General features: G+C 46.1%; 1 protein-coding gene across 8 annotated transcripts in view; it reads right to left on the reverse strand.

Moving 5' to 3' along the window:
- Positions 1-21,293, reverse strand: part of KDM2B (lysine demethylase 2B) — a 1,898,564-nt gene that overhangs the window by 1,205,105 nt on the left and 672,166 nt on the right. For all 8 annotated transcript variants that reach the window (XM_069619581.1, XM_069619583.1, XM_069619582.1 and 5 more), the window contains exon 7: positions 510-603. In XM_069619581.1, coding sequence (XP_069475682.1) covers positions 510-603 — 94 coding nt within the window. The remainder of the gene's footprint in view (positions 1-509; positions 604-21,293) is intronic.

The raw sequence follows: 21,293 nt of genomic DNA on the forward strand, positions 1-21,293 counted from the left end.
GAACCCAGAGCAGACCAATTTGAGGAGGGCCTAGGCAGATATTGACTGATCGAGCCAATGTTTTTTCCTTATAACAGAAGATTGTATGCTCTCCTCGCCAGCTAGGCAATAACATTAAACAGGAAGAAGTAGGACCAAAACAGAGATTATAAAATGAATTAAATAACTACTCATACCAACTTCCTATATGCAATAAGTATCTAGTGGCTTTCTAGCACACTTCTGATATAACTACCCCCAACAGTGACTTCGTGCACATCAAAATTGTGCTTATTAGAAGTAAAAAAAGGCTTCAGTAAAACAAAATGGGTCTATATTTAAAAATAAACTTTAGTATGTTAAAATGTGTTTGTTTTAGAGACCACAGAGTGCTTAAATTTAGAGTCATGGTACTGTGAGGCTCACAAATTGTAAAACCAACAGGACACACGTTATTACAATCACAGTAGCCATAATCACAGTAGCCTGGCGGGTCCACAAGCAAACTCTACACTGTCTCATTGAATTACCTTTCCGCCACGGAACACGTGATACCACACAGACGTTCCTCCGAAATCAATATGGAAATCTGTGAAGCAGCCTTTAACACTCATTAAACAGTACCTGTAAAAAGATGGGTGAAAAAAAGATGGTCAACAAGACATTCAAATATGACCTTGCACAATGATAAAAGCATGTCCATAAATATCAGAATACAAAATGTGTACGGTAACAGTTTTGAAATCGGCGCGGTCACTCATCTCTCCCTTTCACTAAATCTCGTGCAAAAGCGTTCCATGGAATGTTTGCAAAAGGAGAGTGAGGTACCATTAAGCCTACATTACCCACGCATCTGCTCTTCCGTTTCCCCAGTGATCGAAATTAGAATTGTTTCGATTTAAAATAAAAGTGTAGGAAGAAGTTGAATCTTGCACTTCAGCCAGGGGACGAACCGAGTGAAGGGAGGCCTGTGGCTTATGCTGTCGTAGCCGCTTCGGTCAGCAGGCATTCCTGAGGGTCTAGGTATCAAATCCCTCCTTCAACAATAGGATCCTGCTGATGTTGGGAGGGTGGCACCTCCCCAGACTAGCTGGCATCAATCTCAGGAAGCAGGAAGAAGGGAGGGACAAGGTGCAGGCGCGAAAAGGGGTGTATGGGGTGGGGGATAGAGGTCGCCCATCCCCTATTCTGGGCTTATAAGCACGGTAAAGTGGGGAAAGTAGCCTCATTTCCAGCTACCAGAAGGAAGGGATCTATGTGATCACTGCGCCGCCTACAACTGTGACACCGAACATGCCGACAGTAGTTACGGCACGGCACAGTGATCATATGGATCACTGTGCCCCTCCCACGCCCCCAACCCCAACACAAACACACTTACCTTTAGGGCGGCACACTTCTGCGTGTGCCGCCCGCATTCTGCGATCCCTGCGGTGTCAGCTGCTCCCACTAACGTGGGTTGGAGCTGACGCTGCAGGGTGCTTTTCATTTTTTTTCTTTTAAAATATCCCCAGCTTTCCGAATTGGTAAGCGGGGGACACCCCCATAACACCTGACCCCCGTTACTGTGCCCAGGAAGAGCGGGGGACACCCTTGCAACCCCCACTCTGCTTGGGCGCAGTAAATGTCACCCTCATTTTGTGCGCCTCCAAAGTCATAGTGACTGTGGGGGCGCACAAATGAGGGCGACATTTTTGTACGATACCGAAGAAATAGAACTATAAGCACAAAAAATATCAGAACATATTAATGTTGTTGAACATATTAATCTGACAGAAGGACTGTCGCAGTGGAGGTACAGGGTGCTCCAGGCTGGTAGGCCTGCTGGAATCCACAAGGGTCTGGCAGTGTTCGAGTTTGTCACCGGCTGAGTATTAACTCAGCAAGCCTTGAGGAAGGAGGGAGGGAATGTGTGGGCGGTGGGAAGGAATGGGAGGTGGATAGGTGCAAAGATCAAGGCTGGCGGGGACTAAACAACTGGCGTTAGGGGCTGGCAGGTACAAGTTAACAGGGAGCAGGGGAATCCAGTTAGTCGGGAAAGGGGGAAGGGGACAAAAGTACGGAAAGCGGCACAGCTACTTGGGGAGTTGGTAGAGGACTAGTGGTCGGGTACCATGGGGGAGCAAAGGGGGAGGAGAGTGGGGGGGAGCAAAGGGGGAGGAGAGTGGGGGGGCAACCCCCATGGCAACGAGGAGCAGGCAACAGGGGTAAAGGAAGACGGCAAGTGCATCAGGGAATGAAGGAGAACGGAATCGTAATGGGGGAACAACAATGGGTGAGTCACACAAGCAACGGTGAGCGAGTAGTAGGCCTGTAGACCAGGTTTAAGGGACAGAGGTCAGGTACCTAGGGTGGGGAGAGGTCGGGAGGCAAGAGAGCGACAGGACCTCTGGGGCGAGGAATAAGATGGGGACCTGGAAGCTGGGGGCCGGGGTTACGAAGGGGTTGGGTGAAGGGAAGGTTTAGAGCACGTACACCTGGCCAACGGGGAGCAGAGTGGGGGGAGGGGCAGGCGACAGGTGTGACAAAGGTTGAACAATCCTGCACCTGGGAAAGTAGTAAAAGTGGAATCGGCTGCAAAGTAAGTTGGTGCCGAAATGGGGAGTGGTTCAAGTTCGAGTTAACAAGTCAATAAAGTAAAAAAGTGGACCGTGTCAGCTCCGCACAACAGATGCTGCCCGCCATCAAGTTTAAGTTCATTGTAAGTAACAAACGTGGAAAAGTTAACGGCGTCAGTTCCGCTTACGGATGCTGCCTGCCATCAAGTGAGGAGTGTAAGGGTGTGCAGCTCAGAGCAGAAAATCCTGATGCTGTATTACCAAGTAACAAGTAACGGAGCACCTGTAAACTACCTCCTGCTTAAATAAAGCAACTGCGGCCTGTACATCCACAAACCGAGTCAGTGTCTTCTTTCAGGGGTGTTGGAGTGTAAAGACCGTAGGGGGGGGGGTCTGCACTTCCGCTCCCTATATGGTAGAGGGGAGGCACAGAGACCCCTGCCAAGATTCTCTATTATGGTAACGTAGTCGAGAAATCAAGGCCTAGATTCTCAGGAGGTGATGCAAGCTGGTTCTTAAGTACAGTGTAGTCCCCAAGCACCCACAAAGGAATTTCCACACACTGTATCGGTTACAACACAGTCTTTATATAATTAATGTTCAAAGGTATATACAATATCACGATAACTCACTTTGTACTCTGACAATCAGCAATGGTAAATATATACAGTTTCTAAAGTGGTACCACTAACGTTATCAGATCTTATTAAAGTGCATACCGTCAGAATGACACACAGATCAAAATAAAGAGGAAACCAGCAGTAGAGAGAGGAAGGAAAGCAAGATGGTTGAGCAACAGGCAGAATACTGGTAACTACCGTTAAACACAGCTCTGTGTGGAGATCCCCCCCACCTGGGCAACCTGTAGAATAAGGATACAAGCCCAGTCCATATATTGTTCACACTAGACTTTCCAATAGTTCTGCAACCCCAAAGTACCTGGCGTTGTAGCTTTCCTCGTCGGGGAAATCGACAATCCCTTCTTGAGTGTCCTCCCTTTCAGGCAAGAGTCAGAGGTCGTCGAACGTCCGACGGAGAACAGGTTGAGCTACGACGGTGAAGTGGCTGCGTCGTTCCTAGCAGTGCTCGTTGACGGGGAAGCGTAAACGTCCTGCCAGGAAGAGGCGTGCGGGGCACCTCAGTGTCGATAGTTCTGGACCGCAAAGAGTTGAAGAACTGTGACCCAGCAAGGGCGTCGAGTCATCAGCGTCTTTGTGGTCTGTGGGTGGCGGGAAACCCACCGGTGGATGGTCCTCGGCGCGTCGACAGTCAGGCCTTCTCCGGCAGGATACAGTGGCGACAATGCGGACGAGAGCATCCTTGGATCAATGAAGTTATTCGGCAACGGGAGCACGGCGGCTGCGGTCGGCGACAGTGGCGGACAACAGTCCGGGCGCTTCTCCTTGGAGTTCCGCAGCAGTCCCCCTATCGGGTCGGCACCCTTACGAAGGTCTGTCTACCAGGGAGCTTAGGCAAAGATCAGCTGTGCACGATGGTACCTCGTAGCTCGGGAAGAGGGCGCCTTACCAGGTCCTCTCTGGGTCAGTTCTTGAAGCACAGCAGCTTTCAGATTGCAAAGGAGAGCAACAACAATTCTTCTCGTCCAGCAGGGCTTCAGGATCAAGCTTCAGTTACTCCAGTTACTCGTCGTAGTGGACTTCAGCTTCTGAACACCATTCCTAGCAGTGAGAGGTCCGCAGAAATACTGTTGATCTCCCATTCATTCTGCTGGGTCATACTCAAGCATCCAATCACGACTACGGGCATTCATGCAGGCAGGCAGCCAATCAGGCCCACAAGGTATTCAGGCCATTCACTTCTCCCCAGACACTCACAACAAGTTATGTGTATTGGGACAAGACCAAGCCATTCAACGTTCCAAGCTGCATTCATACCGGTTTCGGGCAGGGCTGTCTCAACCATTGTGTCAAATACCAGATACTAGACAGCCACAACATAGAATGTATATTCGTCACACACTCCATTCACCCAGGTCTCACCCACAGGTGTACCCACAACATACAGTCATTGAGAAGGCTCCAGCCAGTCTGGTCGGCACTTCCCCACACTACCATATACGGAACTTCCACCCAACAGCCAGTCAGGATGAAGGAACAGAGGCAGGGCTTCTCAGGACTTCAGGAAGATCAAGGTAACAGGTGATGGAAGGCAAGAGGGCATGGGGGCCATTTTGTCTCCATCTGGAATCTACCGATTCCCAATGACAGGGCCTGGGCATCCCAAAATGGAGGACGCTCAGGGCACCAGTCATTTCAGCACGGAGCTGCCACCAGCCCCTACCCTGCTCTGTGGGTCACACACAGGTGCCCAAAAACATACACTAGGGGCACAGGGTTGTACCCTGTACCCCTACCCATGGGTGCCATAAGGGCATCCCAAGGGTCTGTTCACCAAACCAAAAGAGAGCTGCACCGCCAGGAGTCCCACATGAACTCCTGCGCGGAAAGCATGACAGACCACACAATAAAAAACAGCAGTAAAGGACAAGGATACGGAGGCCCTGTCCCTCCGATGCATTTCCAGCATCACATGGAGGGGGTATGACAAAGGGAAATTTGTGTGGGGGGGGCAGCAAGGTAAACAAAGTGGAATGGTAACAAGGTAAATCGAAAGCAGGCCCCCGGGGAAGTCCGGTCTGGGGTGTTGGGGCTAAGTTCACTGAGCCAGGGGTCACGCTGCCAGGGGTATGACATTCTCTTAAAGAGCAGGCGCGTTTGTGTATTGCCTTTGCCCTTCTGAGGATTTGACACTGGGACCTGCAGGGTCAGATCACAGTGAGCTATCGTAGAACTGCTGGATTTCTGGTATTTATTCTGTGGGCCCCTTTGGACAAAGCCCATTCTCATGACTCATTGTAACCATGTTCTGGCAGTAATGGGAATTTTATTTTGCATTTAAGCAACTTAATGTGAAAATACTGCAGGCACAGCTGCACATGCAGGTAATGGGTAGCGGGGAGAGGTGGCTTTAATTAGGTGCGAATGGTGGGTGATTAGAAATGGGAGGGTGCGTAAAGCTGCATGCTGTGGGTGACAATAAATAGAGGTAATGGGGGTGATTTAAAATGCATTTTACTTTTTTTCCCACTATGTTTCCTTCACCCTTTACACGGTTGTGGGGTAGAATAGTGGAATAGAGAAAAAGGCGGCACCAAGGTTTGTGGTTTGTATCGCGCATGGGAGGGGGCGTGGCAATCAGGTTTGTGGGAAGCTGGGGTGGGCCTTCTTTTTGTACACTTCGGCCACTACTTTTGCCCGTCCTGAACATAATGAAGATGCCTTTTCCGCAGAAAATCACTCGGGCACCTGTCCTGCCATAGAACCCCCACCAGGCTTGCCTTTCTCACGGCTTTTTGAATATGCACTTCTTTGCTCCTTCCATCCCTGCTGGGCTTGGATGGCGGTGGAACTCCCATTTCCATGTTGACATGGCAAAGCCTGGCAGGGTCAGGATATGAGCTGGGTTGCGGGACTGCAAAGGCACCAGTGGGACCAGCTGAATGGGTCCTTCCACCAGGCACAACGGACTGATGACCCACGAAACAGCAATAGATGCGCAGAGGGGGGTGCACTTCTCGTCATCATCTCTTGGCCCCATTCTCCAAATGTCCCTTAAATCTCATAACCCTGGATGCTGTCTAACTACTCAGGAGTTTTTAATGGTCTTCTGAAACTGATGCACCATTGGCTTAGATGCGAGGCTGTGGGCTTCATCACCAGAGAATGGCATTTTGGTTGCCACACGCTCCAATACCTTGTTCACCCACTCTTGATAAAGGTACTTTCCTCCTGAGTCCTTGGCTTCATCTTTCTAGTGAACCGAAGAAGAGGCAGATGAGGAGGCAGAAGGCGAGTATGGTGAATCCCTGTTCCTAGGCACGCTTGACCTGCCTCTGGAAGGTGCAGACCTTTGCTTCTTCTTCTAAGACTCTCTGACAAATCCATTTCATTTCTGAGGACCTATGCTTTTTCCTCCTAGAAGTCTAAGGAGGAGAGAGAGCTGGAGCCACAGCAAGCTGAGGGCCCCCTGTGCTTCAGTTTGTCTGAATCTCCATTCTGTTAGTTCATTCCACCCGCCTTTTGCAATTGAGGCTGAAGCAGGGCCAGATCCCCTCTGCTCCAGTCTTTCTAAAAGAGAGGATACTTGGAATCTTCCCTAATGGCCATCACCTCTTGGTTACATTTCGACCCCCATCCACCCCCCGATTAGAGATCATGATATCAGCCCACAGACATATCATATGAGGGAGGACTGCAAAGGGCTGGCTAGCCTTGGAAGGGAAAAGGCTTTGTCACCTTGCCCCAGCTTGAGGGGAACTAGGAATAGGAATGCTGTTTTCCTTCACTTCCAGTTGAAGCGAGTGCCTACAGATTCTAATTGTGTTGGGGATTTAAGCAGCGAGTTGACGCACTTTGAGAAAACATTACTAAAGTACACAGGAACAATTGGTCTAATATCATAGATCAACAGATCACTACACATCTTAGATTTTACTGGGCCCAAACAGCAAATGTGTGATGGGAGAGCAATATGGTTAGGGAGCTCTCGGATCTACTGTGGCCCTTGATATGTTCAAATGCTTTCGGACCTTCAGTGCCCTGTCAATACAAACTATCAAATAAAATGTAAATTACATTAAATTGCTTCACAGGTTGCAATAGGCCCCCCTCACCCTATCTAACATGTTGCCAAATAATAGCCCCCTCTGTTGGAGATGGTGTGGTAAAGTGGGGTCATTCTGCCATGTCTAGTGGAAGTGTGATAATAGTTCAAACATACTGGAAGGAAGTGCTGGGATGGATGATAGAGGCTGGGGCCTACCCAGGAAAATAGAGCCTATGCTGATTTCATTTGGATTGCCCTCCGCAGACACAGGTTCAAATTCCCTTCCTCATACGATGCACAATCATTTGTTGACAGCAAAATCATGCTTGGCAACGAGAGAGATGTGGCCTCTTTCACCGCCAAGAAGGGGAGTCTGCTGAAGGCCTGGGAAACCTTTGGCATGGAGAAGTTAACCTGGTAAACAAACACCCCACCCCATAAGATAAAAACGCACTGGTACGGGTTCTTGGAGAAACAACGTGGATCCCAATCTCTTATACAGATGTAGGACATTACGGAAAAGAAGGAGAGAGAAATTATGATGGAGTGCTCATAGGCTTCAGGAGCTTTCACATGGCTGGGTTTCCTCTGAGGTGTTGGTGGGAGTGGGAGGGATGGGTTTATTTTCCCAGATGCAGGACATTATGGAAAAGAAGAAGAGAGAAATTACGATGGAGTGCTCATAGGCTTCAGGAGCTTTCACATGGCTGGGTTTCCTCTGAGGTGTGGGTGGGAGTGGGAGGGATGGGTTTATTTTCCCAGATGCAGGACATTACGGAAAAGAAGGAGAGAGAAATTACGATGGAGTGCTCATAGGCTTCAGGAGCTTTCATATGGCTGAGTTTCCTCTGAGGTTTGTGTGGGAGTGGGAGGGATGGGTTTATATTTCTTCCTGTTACAAGTGGCTTATGGAGAATGTGGTTTAAGTGTGTTGCTTTTTATGTTCTTGTTGACAAAGACATTCATGAATGGAAGGAGCTGGATTATATTTCCATCCAGAGGTTCAATGGGGAGCTTTACCCGCTCAGGGGACAAGTCCATGCTGAAGTACCTAGAGGATGACTCTATCTTATCCAGTTTTACTGGTTGTCCTTCTAGGTCGCAAGTGGAAGCCCCCGTTTGCGACTATGATAGATTTCCATTTGCTAGGGAAAATCTCCCAGATTCTCCAGCATTGGATATTTCATAGTCACATGCTTGTTTGAATATTCCCTGTCGTCAGAGTGGGAATCCTCTAACATTAAAGCAGTTTCATTTTAAATGACGAAAAATCTGCAGTCACTTTAGTGGTCTATCAGTGTTGTTTTGGGGCATGCACCACTCAGCTAAATCGCAGTACCTCCTATAGCTCCACCCCTGGAGGCCATCTTCAGATACCTTACGCATGTTCAGTGCTGGGAGTCATCTCCAAAGCTCTCACTTTACTCAAATTAATTTCTAGAAAATGTCAACCTACAAATTCAACTTTACATCTTCTGAAAGCTACAGATGAGTAAATTACTATTGTGAGGTTTACCATGCTTGGTACTTCCCTGGGGTGGGGCACACGTTTACTCTGGTGCTTAGTCCATTGAAGTGTAACTTCCACTCCTCACCATGACTAATCTTAGAGAGCCTTTCCAAACTTGCTCTACTTACAGTTTTTTAAGAAATACATGTGTGTAGAATATAAGCATAAGAAAAGTCTTTCCTGCCTTTGCTTGGCCAACAGCTTTGACTCTGGCACTTTAATCTAGATTGGTTCAACAATTTTACCACAGTAAAGTGGTTTGAACAACGAATTTGCATGGTGCATCATCTGAAACCCCATCTCGAAGTGGCATTTGTCTAATTTACTATTCATTTTATTTTTAAGGTATTATGAAGGGCAGGGCTATAAGCATGGCTTATTTTCTCACAGTAAGCATTGTCAAGGGGATGCCGGTGTCTCAGGGCTATGTCTACAAAAAGCCTAGTGTACGATAGAGCCTCATCCATAAAGAAGAAAGGCTCCACAACAACAGTATTGTCTATGATAGAGCCTCGTCCGCGAGAAAGGCTCATCCGCGAGAGCACTTACTCTAGGGCAGGCTTGTCCATGAGAAAGCCTCATCCATGAGAAAGGCTCCTCAAATGAGGAAGATGACAACAGTGTCTACAAGTGTGCCTTGTCTACGATGGACTCTGCCCCGATTCCCCAACAGTGACCTCCTCCCATGTGGCAGGGGACGGCAGCCACTACCTGCTCCTGACCCTGAGAGTGGTTATATGAGGGAGGATCACATGCGAGGAGACAATTTCCATGATGGGGAGTTGATTCCGTTGGATGAGATGAGGTATTGCTCCATTTTTCCTAACAAAGACCCTATAACAACTAGGTTCTTGAGGGAGTGTGGTACCCCCACAATTCCTCCTTATTGTAAAAATCAGAAACTCCTTCCTTTAGGTCACTCTAGACAAAACCCCATGTATACCTCAAACACTCACAACACATATAAAACATCTTCTGTTTCTTTATGTAAAGTTTTTGAACATCATCATTTTAGAAATGCAATTGCATCTATGGATTTCAGCTCCCATAAAGCCTAAGTACTGAGACGAAGAAGAGGAGGGAAAGGTTGATGCAAACTGATCAAAGTCCAAAGACTAACATGCAGACTAGTTGTTTATTTCAAACTAAAATGCCCGGGAAATGTATAAATGGCAACTGCAGTATCCAGCAAGGCAGTACGGGCGAGAACCGTGGAAGATAAGATGGCATTTTCATGCAGAAGCTCGCAAATGCAAGTTACAGACACTGGCGTGGCGTGAAGGAAGGAGAGGCGCAGCAGGTATACCTACAGGACCGTGGGAGCACCGGGAGGCACAGTAGAGCTCCTGGAGTACGGTCATTGCAAGAAACAGGGAGTGACAGCGGAGCTGCAGGAAATGCTGAAAAATCCAATCCAGGGAGGAAGCTTCACCACGGAGGCACGCCATAAATTGGAGATGCCACAAACTACAGGCGAGTCGGCCCAGAGTCATTAGGGACCCTGGGCGTACCGACAGACAGGCAATCAAGTGAATGAATCATGTGAGATTGATATTTTGGACAATGCTCAAAGGCGATTTAAACACATACAAAACATAATGTTAAATCCATGTTTAAAGGGAAGAAGATTTGAATACCGACAAGAAAAAGTGCAGCAACGAAACCTGAAAAAATACATATGCATGAGATGTCAATGTGGGGGAAAGCTGAAACAAATGTTGCCCTAAGTAAAGACATTGGAAAGAAAAAAGTAGATACTGAGGTGATATATTGAAAGTAATAGTGAAACCAATAAAGAAGTCCTGGTAAAGAGAAGGCATCAGGCAGCTGACATTTGGGAAAAGCTACCTGGCAGGGGAGTACACCAGGGGATCTGTAATACTGCAGAGGAGAATTCCTGGCAGGGAAGTATAGTATAGCAGGTAATCCACTGAAGTTGTGAAAAGACTTTTAACATTGTGGCAAGATACCTGGCAGGAGAGTATACGAGGGGATCTAAGAAGGCCATAAAGAAAAGTCCTGGCAATCAAATACACCAGGCATTTGAAAACATATAAAGAACTCTGAATCTTGGGGAAGATATCTAGCGCGGAAGTATACCAGGGAATTTGAAGGGCCCCATGAAATGATTCCTGGCAAAGGAGTACATCAGGTAATCCACCAAAGAAGACATATATACAAGACGTCCTGGCAGCCAAGTCTACCAGGCGTTTTGAAAACTGTGGGACGATACCTGGCAGGGAAGTATGCCAGGGTATCTGAAACCCATAGGAGGATGCCTGGCAGAGGAGAATGCCAGGCCATCCACCGGAGTTGTAAAGAAACGTTTAACAGCGATACAAAATACCTGGCAAGAAAAGATACCAGGGAATTTGGAAAGTACATGAAAGCAAGACTGAGATCCTTCCTATTGGGACTCCTGCTCCCTTTTTCTTACCACCACTTTGTCCTTCCTCTATGGCCTCTCCCCCATCACCTTCATCCGAAGCCAGAAACCTCAGAGTCATCTTTGACTCCTCCCTCTCCTTCCTCACTCACATTCAGGACTTTCCTAAGAAGTCCCACTTTCAACTCTACCTTCTCAAAGGAATTCTCACTTTCCCCCAGAAGCTTAATGTCTCCAAAGTTCCGGTTCTCTCTAGGCTAGACTATTGCAATTGCCTCTTCCTGAATCTACCCCACTCCTCCCTACAACCCCTCCAGCTAATCCAGAAGAGGGCAGCAAGACTTATCCTTGGCCTCAAGCCCATCGACTGCATATCTCCAGCCCTATAAACTCTCCACTGGCTCCCGGTTGTGGCAGGAAACAAATTCAAATCCCTCTGCATCATCCATAAGGCTGTCTGGGGCCAGGGACCACTCTATCTACAACTTGCTCTTACTAAATAATCACCCTCTAGAGCTCTATGTTTCTCTGGTACCAACTCTGTGTGCCAAGCGCTTTACTAAACAAAGGGCTAGTGGCCGATCTCTTTCCTCAGCTGGCTCCCTCCTATGGAACAGCCTCCCCCTTCCTCTTCATCTTGAGCCGGATCTCCTCAAATGAGGGAAGCTGCTCAAGACTTTTCTTTTCAACTCCTCCTCCCCCCTCCCTCCTCTGCTAATCCCACAGTTGCTGAGATTGGTGAGCAGGGCCCTTATGTGTCCTTCCTAGCCCTGGCCTCCCACAACCAATCACCTTCAGCCCCCGCCCTCTCCCAGCACTTGCCTTGGCACCCACTGGCCTATGCCAGTGTGTACCTGTACTTACTTATTGGCCTGCACTTGCCTATTCATTGGCCAAAGACCACTTCCGAGCACTTCCTCCACTGGGCACCTACTACATCTGCTTCTCACTCACGAGCACAGGTAACCCTACCAATTACCCCCATTCCCTCTCCTCCCTCTGCACTTTCACGTTCCGAATGCTCACAAGGCCTAGTAGGCCCTTCTTTATCCTTCAGTGTTTTAATTGTTGTTTTCTTTCAATCCCATGTCCCCTCCCTGTTGCCCTGTGGGTACTTTGGAACACAATTTACTTGCTGTATAGCCTTACAGATGCACAATGAAATAAAAAATGTAAATACATGAGAAGTTCTGATATGTAAATACACCAGTCAAACCTTTAAGTTTACAGAACAAGAAACCTTGTGAATCCAATGTAAATAAATTATTGTTCAAGAGAAACACTTATGTTACAAAGTCATTGTTGGATTTTATGGTAAATATTGTTTGAACAATAACTTTCTGAATCCTGTGTGAAAGCCTCAAGAAATTGTTGGATAAAGAGACACTCTTGTGATTCAAAGAAACGGTTGTTTAAAAGAGGCACTTTGGCCATTCTACTAAAAATCCAGGGGAATGGGACCATCGTCTGGTTTCAAGGATTTCTGCTTGGAAAACACTTTTTGGATTTATCTTTATATTTTGAACATGAACATTTTGCGCTACACATAAGTCAGAGACATTTCCTTGCACCCTTAGTTGTTTGTTTCTAGGGTGAGGGTCAGTTTAGAATGTTTTGGACACAATGACGGTTTTTAAGTTACAAACTAATTGGCACAGACTGATTCTAAGTATTAGTTTCTTAGGTAGGGAACCTCTTGCTTTAGGATAGGGCTAGAGAGGTGTTATTCCAACCCATTTCTGTTAAATAAAATGATTAATAATGAGAACATTACAACTTTGTGTCTGGCTCTCATTTCTGACCCCTCACAGTGCCCAGTCTACGGGTGTGCTCCGTCTATGAGTGTGCCCCGTCTACGTGTGCACCCCGTCTACGAGAGTATCTTCCCTCTTAGAGCGCCTCATCTACAAGAGCGCATCGGCTGAGAAAGTGCCTAATCGACCAATTAGCCTCGTCTACAAAAGAGCTTGAGCATGCAAAAGACTGTCTATGAGACAGCTTAGAAACCATGTTAGTCAACAAGACAGTGTATCCACTAGAAAGCCTCATCAACCAAAGCATGGTAAAAAAAAAAGCATGTACTTCATGTACAGAAAGAGCTACTCAACGACAGGCTCGTCAACTGAGAGCTGTGTCTATGAGGCTACTTGGTCCATAGGAGACCCTAAACTATAACAGGCCAGTCAATGAAAATGCAACTCTAGGAGTGGACTTTGTCTGCGAGGGCCTTGTCTACAAGGGACCCTAGTCCACAAGTAAATTTATTCTACAAATAGACCTTGTCAATAAAGGCCATACTATAGCGCTTCATCTATGACTGGCTTACTATAACACAGGCTCTTCCAATAAAGGCCTATTTACTACAAGCTTCTCTGTGACGCCTTTCTATGAGGGGCCTCATATGCGATTCAAGCCTCGCATCGGATAGTTTCGTAAATATCCAGCCCTTTACAAATGCCTGTTGGTGAAGGGTTTTGTCCAAGATTGCTTATTGCATGAGATACTTATTTTTGAGTCGTAGGCTCTATAAACCTTGTTCTTGGCGATTTGGGAGGAGACGGCCCTCGTCCACGAAAGACCTATTCTGTGAGACGATTCATTGTCAAAATCCTTTTGTACGGGAAACCTAGTTCCCTTCAACTTCATCTATAGAAGAAATTCATTGAAAGGGCATTGTCCATGCCTAATTCATTTGTAGAAGGCCTATGCAAGGTCCATTGGCACTCAGCAATGATGCAGACTTTTCATTTCTTTTGCCCTGGGCGTACCACTACTCAGATATCCACAGCTACCACTTAACATACCGCTTCCGGTCATACAGGGTGCGTTGTACATCTAAGGTGAGAAGTACAAAGCATGATTTGAGCCCTACAGATGTTCCCATATATTGCGGCTCGTCCCAACATACAGGAACATCCAACAAGCTACACTGTTGCTCGGTATCACTAAATATTATCCCCACCAAAAACCTTGCTGTATATATGGTCGCCTGGAACGGCCATAGGTGATATTTTTTTGGGGGGGGGGGTCATTTTTTGGGTTTTTGAGAGTTGGAGTTGCGGGGCTGTCCCCTGCTCCTGTAAAAAGAATGTAGGGGTTGCAGGGGTGTCCCCAGCAGGTTCCACGCCTTAATATCTCCGCAAAAATATGGCGATTTTTTTGTATGGTGATATTTTTGCAGGGATATTAACACATGGAACCCTGTTGCCCATTGCCACCTTTCCTTTTTGAAACGACAGCGGGAGGATGCCTATCTTCATTCCAACATCCAATGGTGATGGATAAAATCGCCCTTTTTGAGAACTGGAATGACCTCCTGTACGGTTGTCATTCTGAACTTTGGGGTTTGACATGTGTGTTGGCTGGTCTTAAATCCAGTACAGGTATTTTTTGTTGTCTTTCTTTGGAACCAGGAAGTACACAAAATAAATACCTCTGTTAACCTGTGATGAGGGCATCTCCTCTTTCACCTCCGTTTTCAGGAGGGTTTGGATCTCTGCTTGCAGTGTTTACTGATGGTCTAGCAGCATCTTTCTGTTTTTCTGGAGGTAGATTGTGTGTTTTTCTGCAAACTCAATGCAATACCCCTTTTTCATTGTAGACAAAACCCACTTGTGTGACGCGCTTCCCTCCCCTGCTTGGGCAAAATAAATAATTCAATCACCTACTCGGGTGACATGGGAGGGAACGTGAACTGGAGCATCATTGCTTTGATGGAGCTCCCACCCCTCGGGAGGTTTGGCCTCTTCCTCGTCTGAATTGCCTCTGAAAATTAGAAAATGTTGTACCTAGGTTGATCCCCAGGTACCTGATCCACAGCCTGATCTTTAGCCAGATTGCATGGCTGTTCTTTCATCGTTTTGAGAACAAAACCCACGCCTGCTTGAAGCAAAGCTCTTTTGCTGAAACAATTTGTTGGTTAATTGACCAATGGTTTTGAGAGTCTCATGCTCCTTCTTCACCTTTTCCATGGCATCATCAATCGCCTCTCCACATAATACATTTTCTTCAATAGGCATATTTAGTAGATTGGCTTGTGTTTCTGGTTTGAATACAGGACCCAGTAACCAGGCATGTATCTCTACCAGAGTGTACACTCGGCTACTAATCTGCCTGCTGTTTCCGCCAAGTACAACATTAGCAGTACTGTCTGTCCACAGCTAGGACCCTAAATATTTGAGATTTGAAGGGTTTGTGAGCATCATTAATGAGAAATCCCATTTTATCCCACTGTGCTCTATTAAAAGTTGCTAAAAGGGCTGTATTATTTGCAATTCCGGCCCCGTAAGCTGCGATTGTTGATATCCTTTTGCCTAGAGCATACATTCTTTTGCTCTCCTTATCTGGAGGTGCGTCAGAGAAGGCTAATAGTGTTCCTGCCCTCTTGCATGTGGTGGTAACGACCAGATAATCTGGCTTAATATGTTCCCGGATGTAAAGGGGTCAATTGGAGCTGGTTTAAAACATTTCTTAGTACGTGGGTTAACTGCCTTTATAAGTGCAGGAGAAGTGAGAGACGGTAATAAGGGAGCATATTGGCCCATCAGTTTTTTCTCCTTTAGTATTTAGTCCACGAAATCAGTCTTCTCTGAACCATGTATTTCAATTTTAAAATAATCAGCAGCCTTGTTTCCAATATCTGGAGATGGCACTGTGTAATCATCCGTTTCAGTAACTGGATCTTCCTCCACTCAGCCTTCCCCACCCTCAGAGGAGTCCACTACTTCAATAGGGTCTCTGCTTAGTGGTACATTAAGTGTGTTTTATGGATTTAATATGAATTGAACTGTAAAGTAATCAAGTTTTGAATAATGTTTTAGTGTTTTATCTTTGCAAAGGTTTCGATTAACCTAATGCAAATAAATAAATAAATGGTACATTAGGCTGTCTCAACCTTTTTGGTTGTATGTGCCTCTGAAACTAAGAGCTTCCTTTTAATGGGGTTTTTGTCAATGAAGCCCATAAAGGCAGACATTTTATTCATGGTGTTTTCAAACCTAATCTTTGTCTATGAAGAGGAGGAAGTCTTTTGTGGAAAAACAGTAAGTTCCTTGTGACGATTCTGTTAATGGCATCATTTCTCTCCATGGGGGAACCCTCTCCTGTAATGCCAGGGCGGTGCGGCCGCTAGCCAATATTCCCCCTGGGGTGGTGCAGCACGGGAAGATCTGTCAGGGGAGGATTCCACCCTTGGGGATAGGGATGCGAGAAGATCCACCAGACGTAAATAAATATATTGTCACACCCTTTTCCCATTCCACACCCCATCCCCAACATGCACAACATATTGCCAACTTCCAACAGGTCATATTGTAAATCCAGTGCAGTCTGGACTACTGAGACAAGTAAGAGCAAAGGCGGTATAATGATACCATCCAAGAAACAGACAAGGGACTGTTGGCCTCCTTTTCAACCGGCATGCCCTACAAAAACTGAGTACAGATCAACATGGCCATCGAACTGGCCCAACCAGAAGTAGAAGGAAACAGTATTAGCAGTGGTCCTATCTGGTACGAGAGAGGCCAAAGCGACCGGAGGGTGGACGACACTCACTTCATTGTGGAATAACCAGAGGTTGGCTTGGTGTTGTCCGAGCCAAGCCCAGACAGAGTAAGGCGAGGCAGTGGTACAACCTCAAGCAGGAGGTGGACCAAGTGGTCCAGGTACCAAAACTGCAGGGAGTCTGGAAGGAGATAATTGGCGAGGCAGCGGTATGCCATTAATCTGTGGGGGGTGAAGGGGCAGGCGGCCCTGTACAGAGACTGCAAGGTGCCCTAGAGTAGAGCATTGGCGAGGCAGTGGTGTGACCTCCGGAAGGGGGTGGACTGTTTGGTCCCCGAACTGCGCCAAAACTGCAGGGAGCCTGAAAACACAGAGCCACCGTGCAACCTACAGAGAGGCGAGAGACCACGGTAAGCTGGGCCATCACACTTAACTGCCTACGGAGAAGAGAGGACACTGTACATGAGGTCTTCAAAAGGTAATGGGGAGTACAGGAAATCAAAGTGGGTTGGGAGTGCGACAGGCAGGCCCAAGCGGAGGTCAAGTCCAAAGGCAGAGATAAGTCCCCGGGGTGTAATCATTGGAGAAAAGGACATGGTTGTTTAAAATAGGCAGAATCCAGAGGCAAGGTCCCTCAAAGAAGTAGCAAACCTAAGTACACTGAATGGTTTAAGTTGAAAGACGGTTGATTGAAGAGGGGACAGAACTACCTCACACCTCTACCCGAAATAAAGAAAGAACTGAATTGTTTGATTTACAAAGTAAAGACGAGCTGGGGGAAGGGCGGAATTCTCCTGGTTCAACTCTACTGTCTCAGTGGAAACACACTTAGTAACTGAATCCCCTTAGTTAGGAGGAGTGAGTCATCTTCCTAGTTAAAACACCTTTTTATTTTTGTTTTGCTAGAGCTATGGCAGGGCTAGGCAGGAGTTATGGACAGAGGACTTGAACATTTATTTGGATATTCTGACGACGTGCACCTAAATCGTTTTTTCCTTTTAAGGGCCCATCCCTTAGAGTTATGGACAGGTAGGCGTTTCATAATATTTCTCGACTAATGTATCAAAACGGCCATGGAGGGTTTATGTGGCTCGGAATGTTTAGATTTACTCTGTATTCCTGACTCGAGCACCAACTCTAATTGTCCTTTCTGTGTGCGGCTACTCAGCGTACATAACTCGAGCGCCGTCCCCGTGCCTTCTCCATGTGTATCGCTACTTGTCATACCGGCCTTGTGCGTCGAAACTGATTGGCCCATGCCTTGAGCAGTTTTTTTATGCGTTTGGCACTTCCGTCACATGGGATGTCCTCCATAGCTGTATTTAATGCCCGCCTTCCGAAGCTGGAGACTGGCTTATGGGAATCCCAATGTTCCCCTATTGTTGTCTCCTCAGTTTCGCTTTTGAATCCAGGACTGTCCTGCTCTACCTCAAAGTCCTTTGCGACTGTAGAGTGCTTGATGGATGCCTCAGACTGCATTGCATAAGCCTCCCAGCATTTCAACCATCGCTCTTTAAGCGTCTTTGGTTTAAAGAGCTTGCAGGCTTCACACTTCCCCTCCTGAGGGTCCTGAGGTAGGCAATAATTACATACCCTATGTGTGTCCTTCCAGGGAAATTCGTTACAGGCCAGGCAAAACTCAAAAGGAGTTTTCTCCATTGTGAAAGCTGGTGGACAGGGAGACTGCATTACAAATAAGGGAAATATATAAGTGCAAGTAGCTATGTAAATGTTTTCCCCCACTCCTTTTGTCTGGGCACAAGGGCCTGGAGATGTCTTCAACCGTCGACTCTTCGGTAACACCAAACACAGTGGTAATTATTCGTCTCGGGCAATAGTAACAATACGAACTCTGCAAAATGCAACCAACCCAATGGTCGGGGGGAAAAAACAATCTGAGGACCGCAAGGCGTGAAGGATCATGGGTACTATAGACGTCAAAGAAGGGATAGTATTACAAGAACGACACGTCAACGTCCTATTTTCGAGTTAAAAAATAAATAATGCAATACTCTGCACCACCCACTAGATGTCGGCCCAGGCAAACCATGTGATTGTGAGAAGATCCACCAGATGTAAATAAATATATATCACTCACCGTAATCATATTTCTGGTACTTGTATCTGCTTAGATGCACATGTTCTGCAAAGTCTGACATCTAGTGGAAGACGCAGAGTATTAAAAGATTTGTTTTCGAAACTCAAAAACGGACGTTGAGACAGCGTGTTAGTAATACTGGCCTTAGTGTGACGTGTACTGTACCCACGGTAGCACACGCGTTGTGGTCCCTCAGATTGTTTCTGACATGGAGTTGCATGAAGTGTAGCATGAGTACAGATGTGATAAAGCAGAAACAGTGATAACCCAGAAAACATCTATGCACCTTCTACTCCAGAAGGGGAGGAAGGGTGGGTGCATGTGAATCTAAGCAGATCCAAGCACCAGAAATACGATTAGAGTGAGTAATGTATCCCTTCTGGAGCTTGTGGATCTGCTTGGATCACATAATCTCCATAGATTAGCAAGCAGTATCTGGAGAAGGAGGTGGGAAGTGAGAAGGTACAGCGGCAAAGAGATGTTTTAGGACCACTTGTCCATCCTGTGAATTTGCTTTAGAGCGTGTGTCAATGCAATAAGGCTGTGTGAACGTATAGATGGAACTCCACGTAGCAGCTTTGCAAATGGCGTCTAGAGGGACATTTGCAATGAAAGCTAAGGAAGCTCCTGTACCTCTGGTAGAGTGAACCCTGGGGGTGAAAGGTAAGACTTTCTTGGATAGGGAATAGCAGAGCTGGATGCACTTGACTATCCATCTGGAGATGGCGTTCTTTGATATGTGATCACCTTCTCTTGCAGGTGCTATGGAAACAAAGAGTTGGTCTGTTTCACTTAGAGGTTTAGTTTTGTTCATGTAATACAAGACCACCCTCCGTACATCAAGTGTATTTTGAAAGAAGGTAGGGCATTCTATGGATTGATTAACATGGAACTTTGAAATGAACTTTGGTAAGAACCTAGGATGTGTTCTGAGGGCAACCTTGTCCTTGTGTAGTATGAAAAAAGGGTCTTGTACGGACAAAGCCTGTAGCACACTGGCCCGTTTTACAGAGATGATAGCTACTAGAAATTCAATCTTGTAAGTCAGATGTTTTAGGCTGGCCTTGTGCATAGGCTCAAAGGATGGACCCATGAGCTTGGAGAGCACAACAGTGAGATCCCAACCCTGGAGAGGTTTGGAAATTGGTGGGTATGGCCTCTTTACCCCTTCCATTAATGCCTTAATGACAGGAACTTTCCACCAGGAGACCTTGTTCTGTGAAGTGGTGTAAGCTAACAGGGCCGCTAGATGCCCTTTGATGGAGTTAAATAGTAGGCCGGAGTCTAGTAGGTTTGTTTTTTTATCACTTTTTTAAAAAACTTTTATTTTAAGATTATAGTATATATAATTATAAACATCTAAAAGAAAACAATTTTCATAATAATTAGCTCACAATGTACAACCTGTACATATTTACAAACCCCCCTCCCACCCTCACCCAGGGTTCACATCAATCACAGAGTAATAATCAATACATAGTGAGGAATTTCCCCCATATTTTCTGAAATAGAGTAGGCCTTCTGTTTCTCCGAAAAATTACTCTCTCCATCTCCGCCAGGCCATGCAGTTCATAAATCCACATTTCAATCAGAACAGGGTTCACCGTCTTCCAACTTCTCAAGATAATTCTTTTACCCACCATCGCACCTCGATAGATCCATTTATTCTAACATACGGATAGATCCTCTAAAAGAACATCGCTACCGAGTATTAAAGTCTTAAAATCAAAGGCTATTTTTTCATCTAACACAGCATCACAGATCCTACCAAATTCAAACCAAAAGGTTTGCACTCTGGTGCAGGTCCATAGCATATGTTCAAATGTACTTGTGTCATGAACACATGACCAACAATCAGAGCTGTCAGTCATACCACTATTAAATAGCCTTTCATGAGTCCAATAGACCCTACTGATGATTTTAATCTGTCGGGACCTCTCCACCAAGCTTAAGGAGCATAGCCTTGTATTTGCACACACACGCGACAAGTGATCTTCGTCAATAGTACTCCCAATCCTTATACCCCACTCCTCCCTCAACAAAACATTGCTTTTAAATTCTCCTGCAATCAAACCATAAACACGACTCACCAGGCCACATCAACCCACTTTAGGCTTTTGCCAGAGTATGTTAACATCCAGACTTTTCTCCAAGTCAGTATCGCCAATAGCTTTCCGAATTTTACGATTATCACTCACACTGAAATGTGAAATATTAAATTTAGATTGTAGTCAACCAAATTCCATTCTCGAAAAGGTTGCTCAACCATTGCACGCCTGCCAGAAACCACTCTGACCAAAAAAGGTCTTTCCATCGCATTTAATACCTGGATTCAACCAGATAGAGGCATTAGGATCCTTCAATGCATCTTATCCCAAACAATCATTCAGACTCATCCATGAATTGAGTAGACATTTAGTCAATGGGTCATTAACACCCCGTTGTTTCTGTACAGTCGTTAATAGAGCTCTAGGCAGTAAAGGACCAAAATGACTACTCTCAACACACACCCATTCATTTGGATTTGGCTTCATAAATTCCATTAAAGTTTGTGACATAAAAGCCAAATGGTGCGCTCTATAATTAGGCACACCCAATCCACCTTTTTCCAGGGACAATTGTAATTTACATAAC

The sequence above is a fragment of the Ambystoma mexicanum genome, chromosome 10 (genome assembly GCF_040938575.1).
Source record: "Ambystoma mexicanum isolate Mex_15411 chromosome 10, UKY_AmexF1_1, whole genome shotgun sequence".
Taxonomy (NCBI): Eukaryota; Metazoa; Chordata; class Amphibia; order Caudata; family Ambystomatidae; genus Ambystoma; species Ambystoma mexicanum.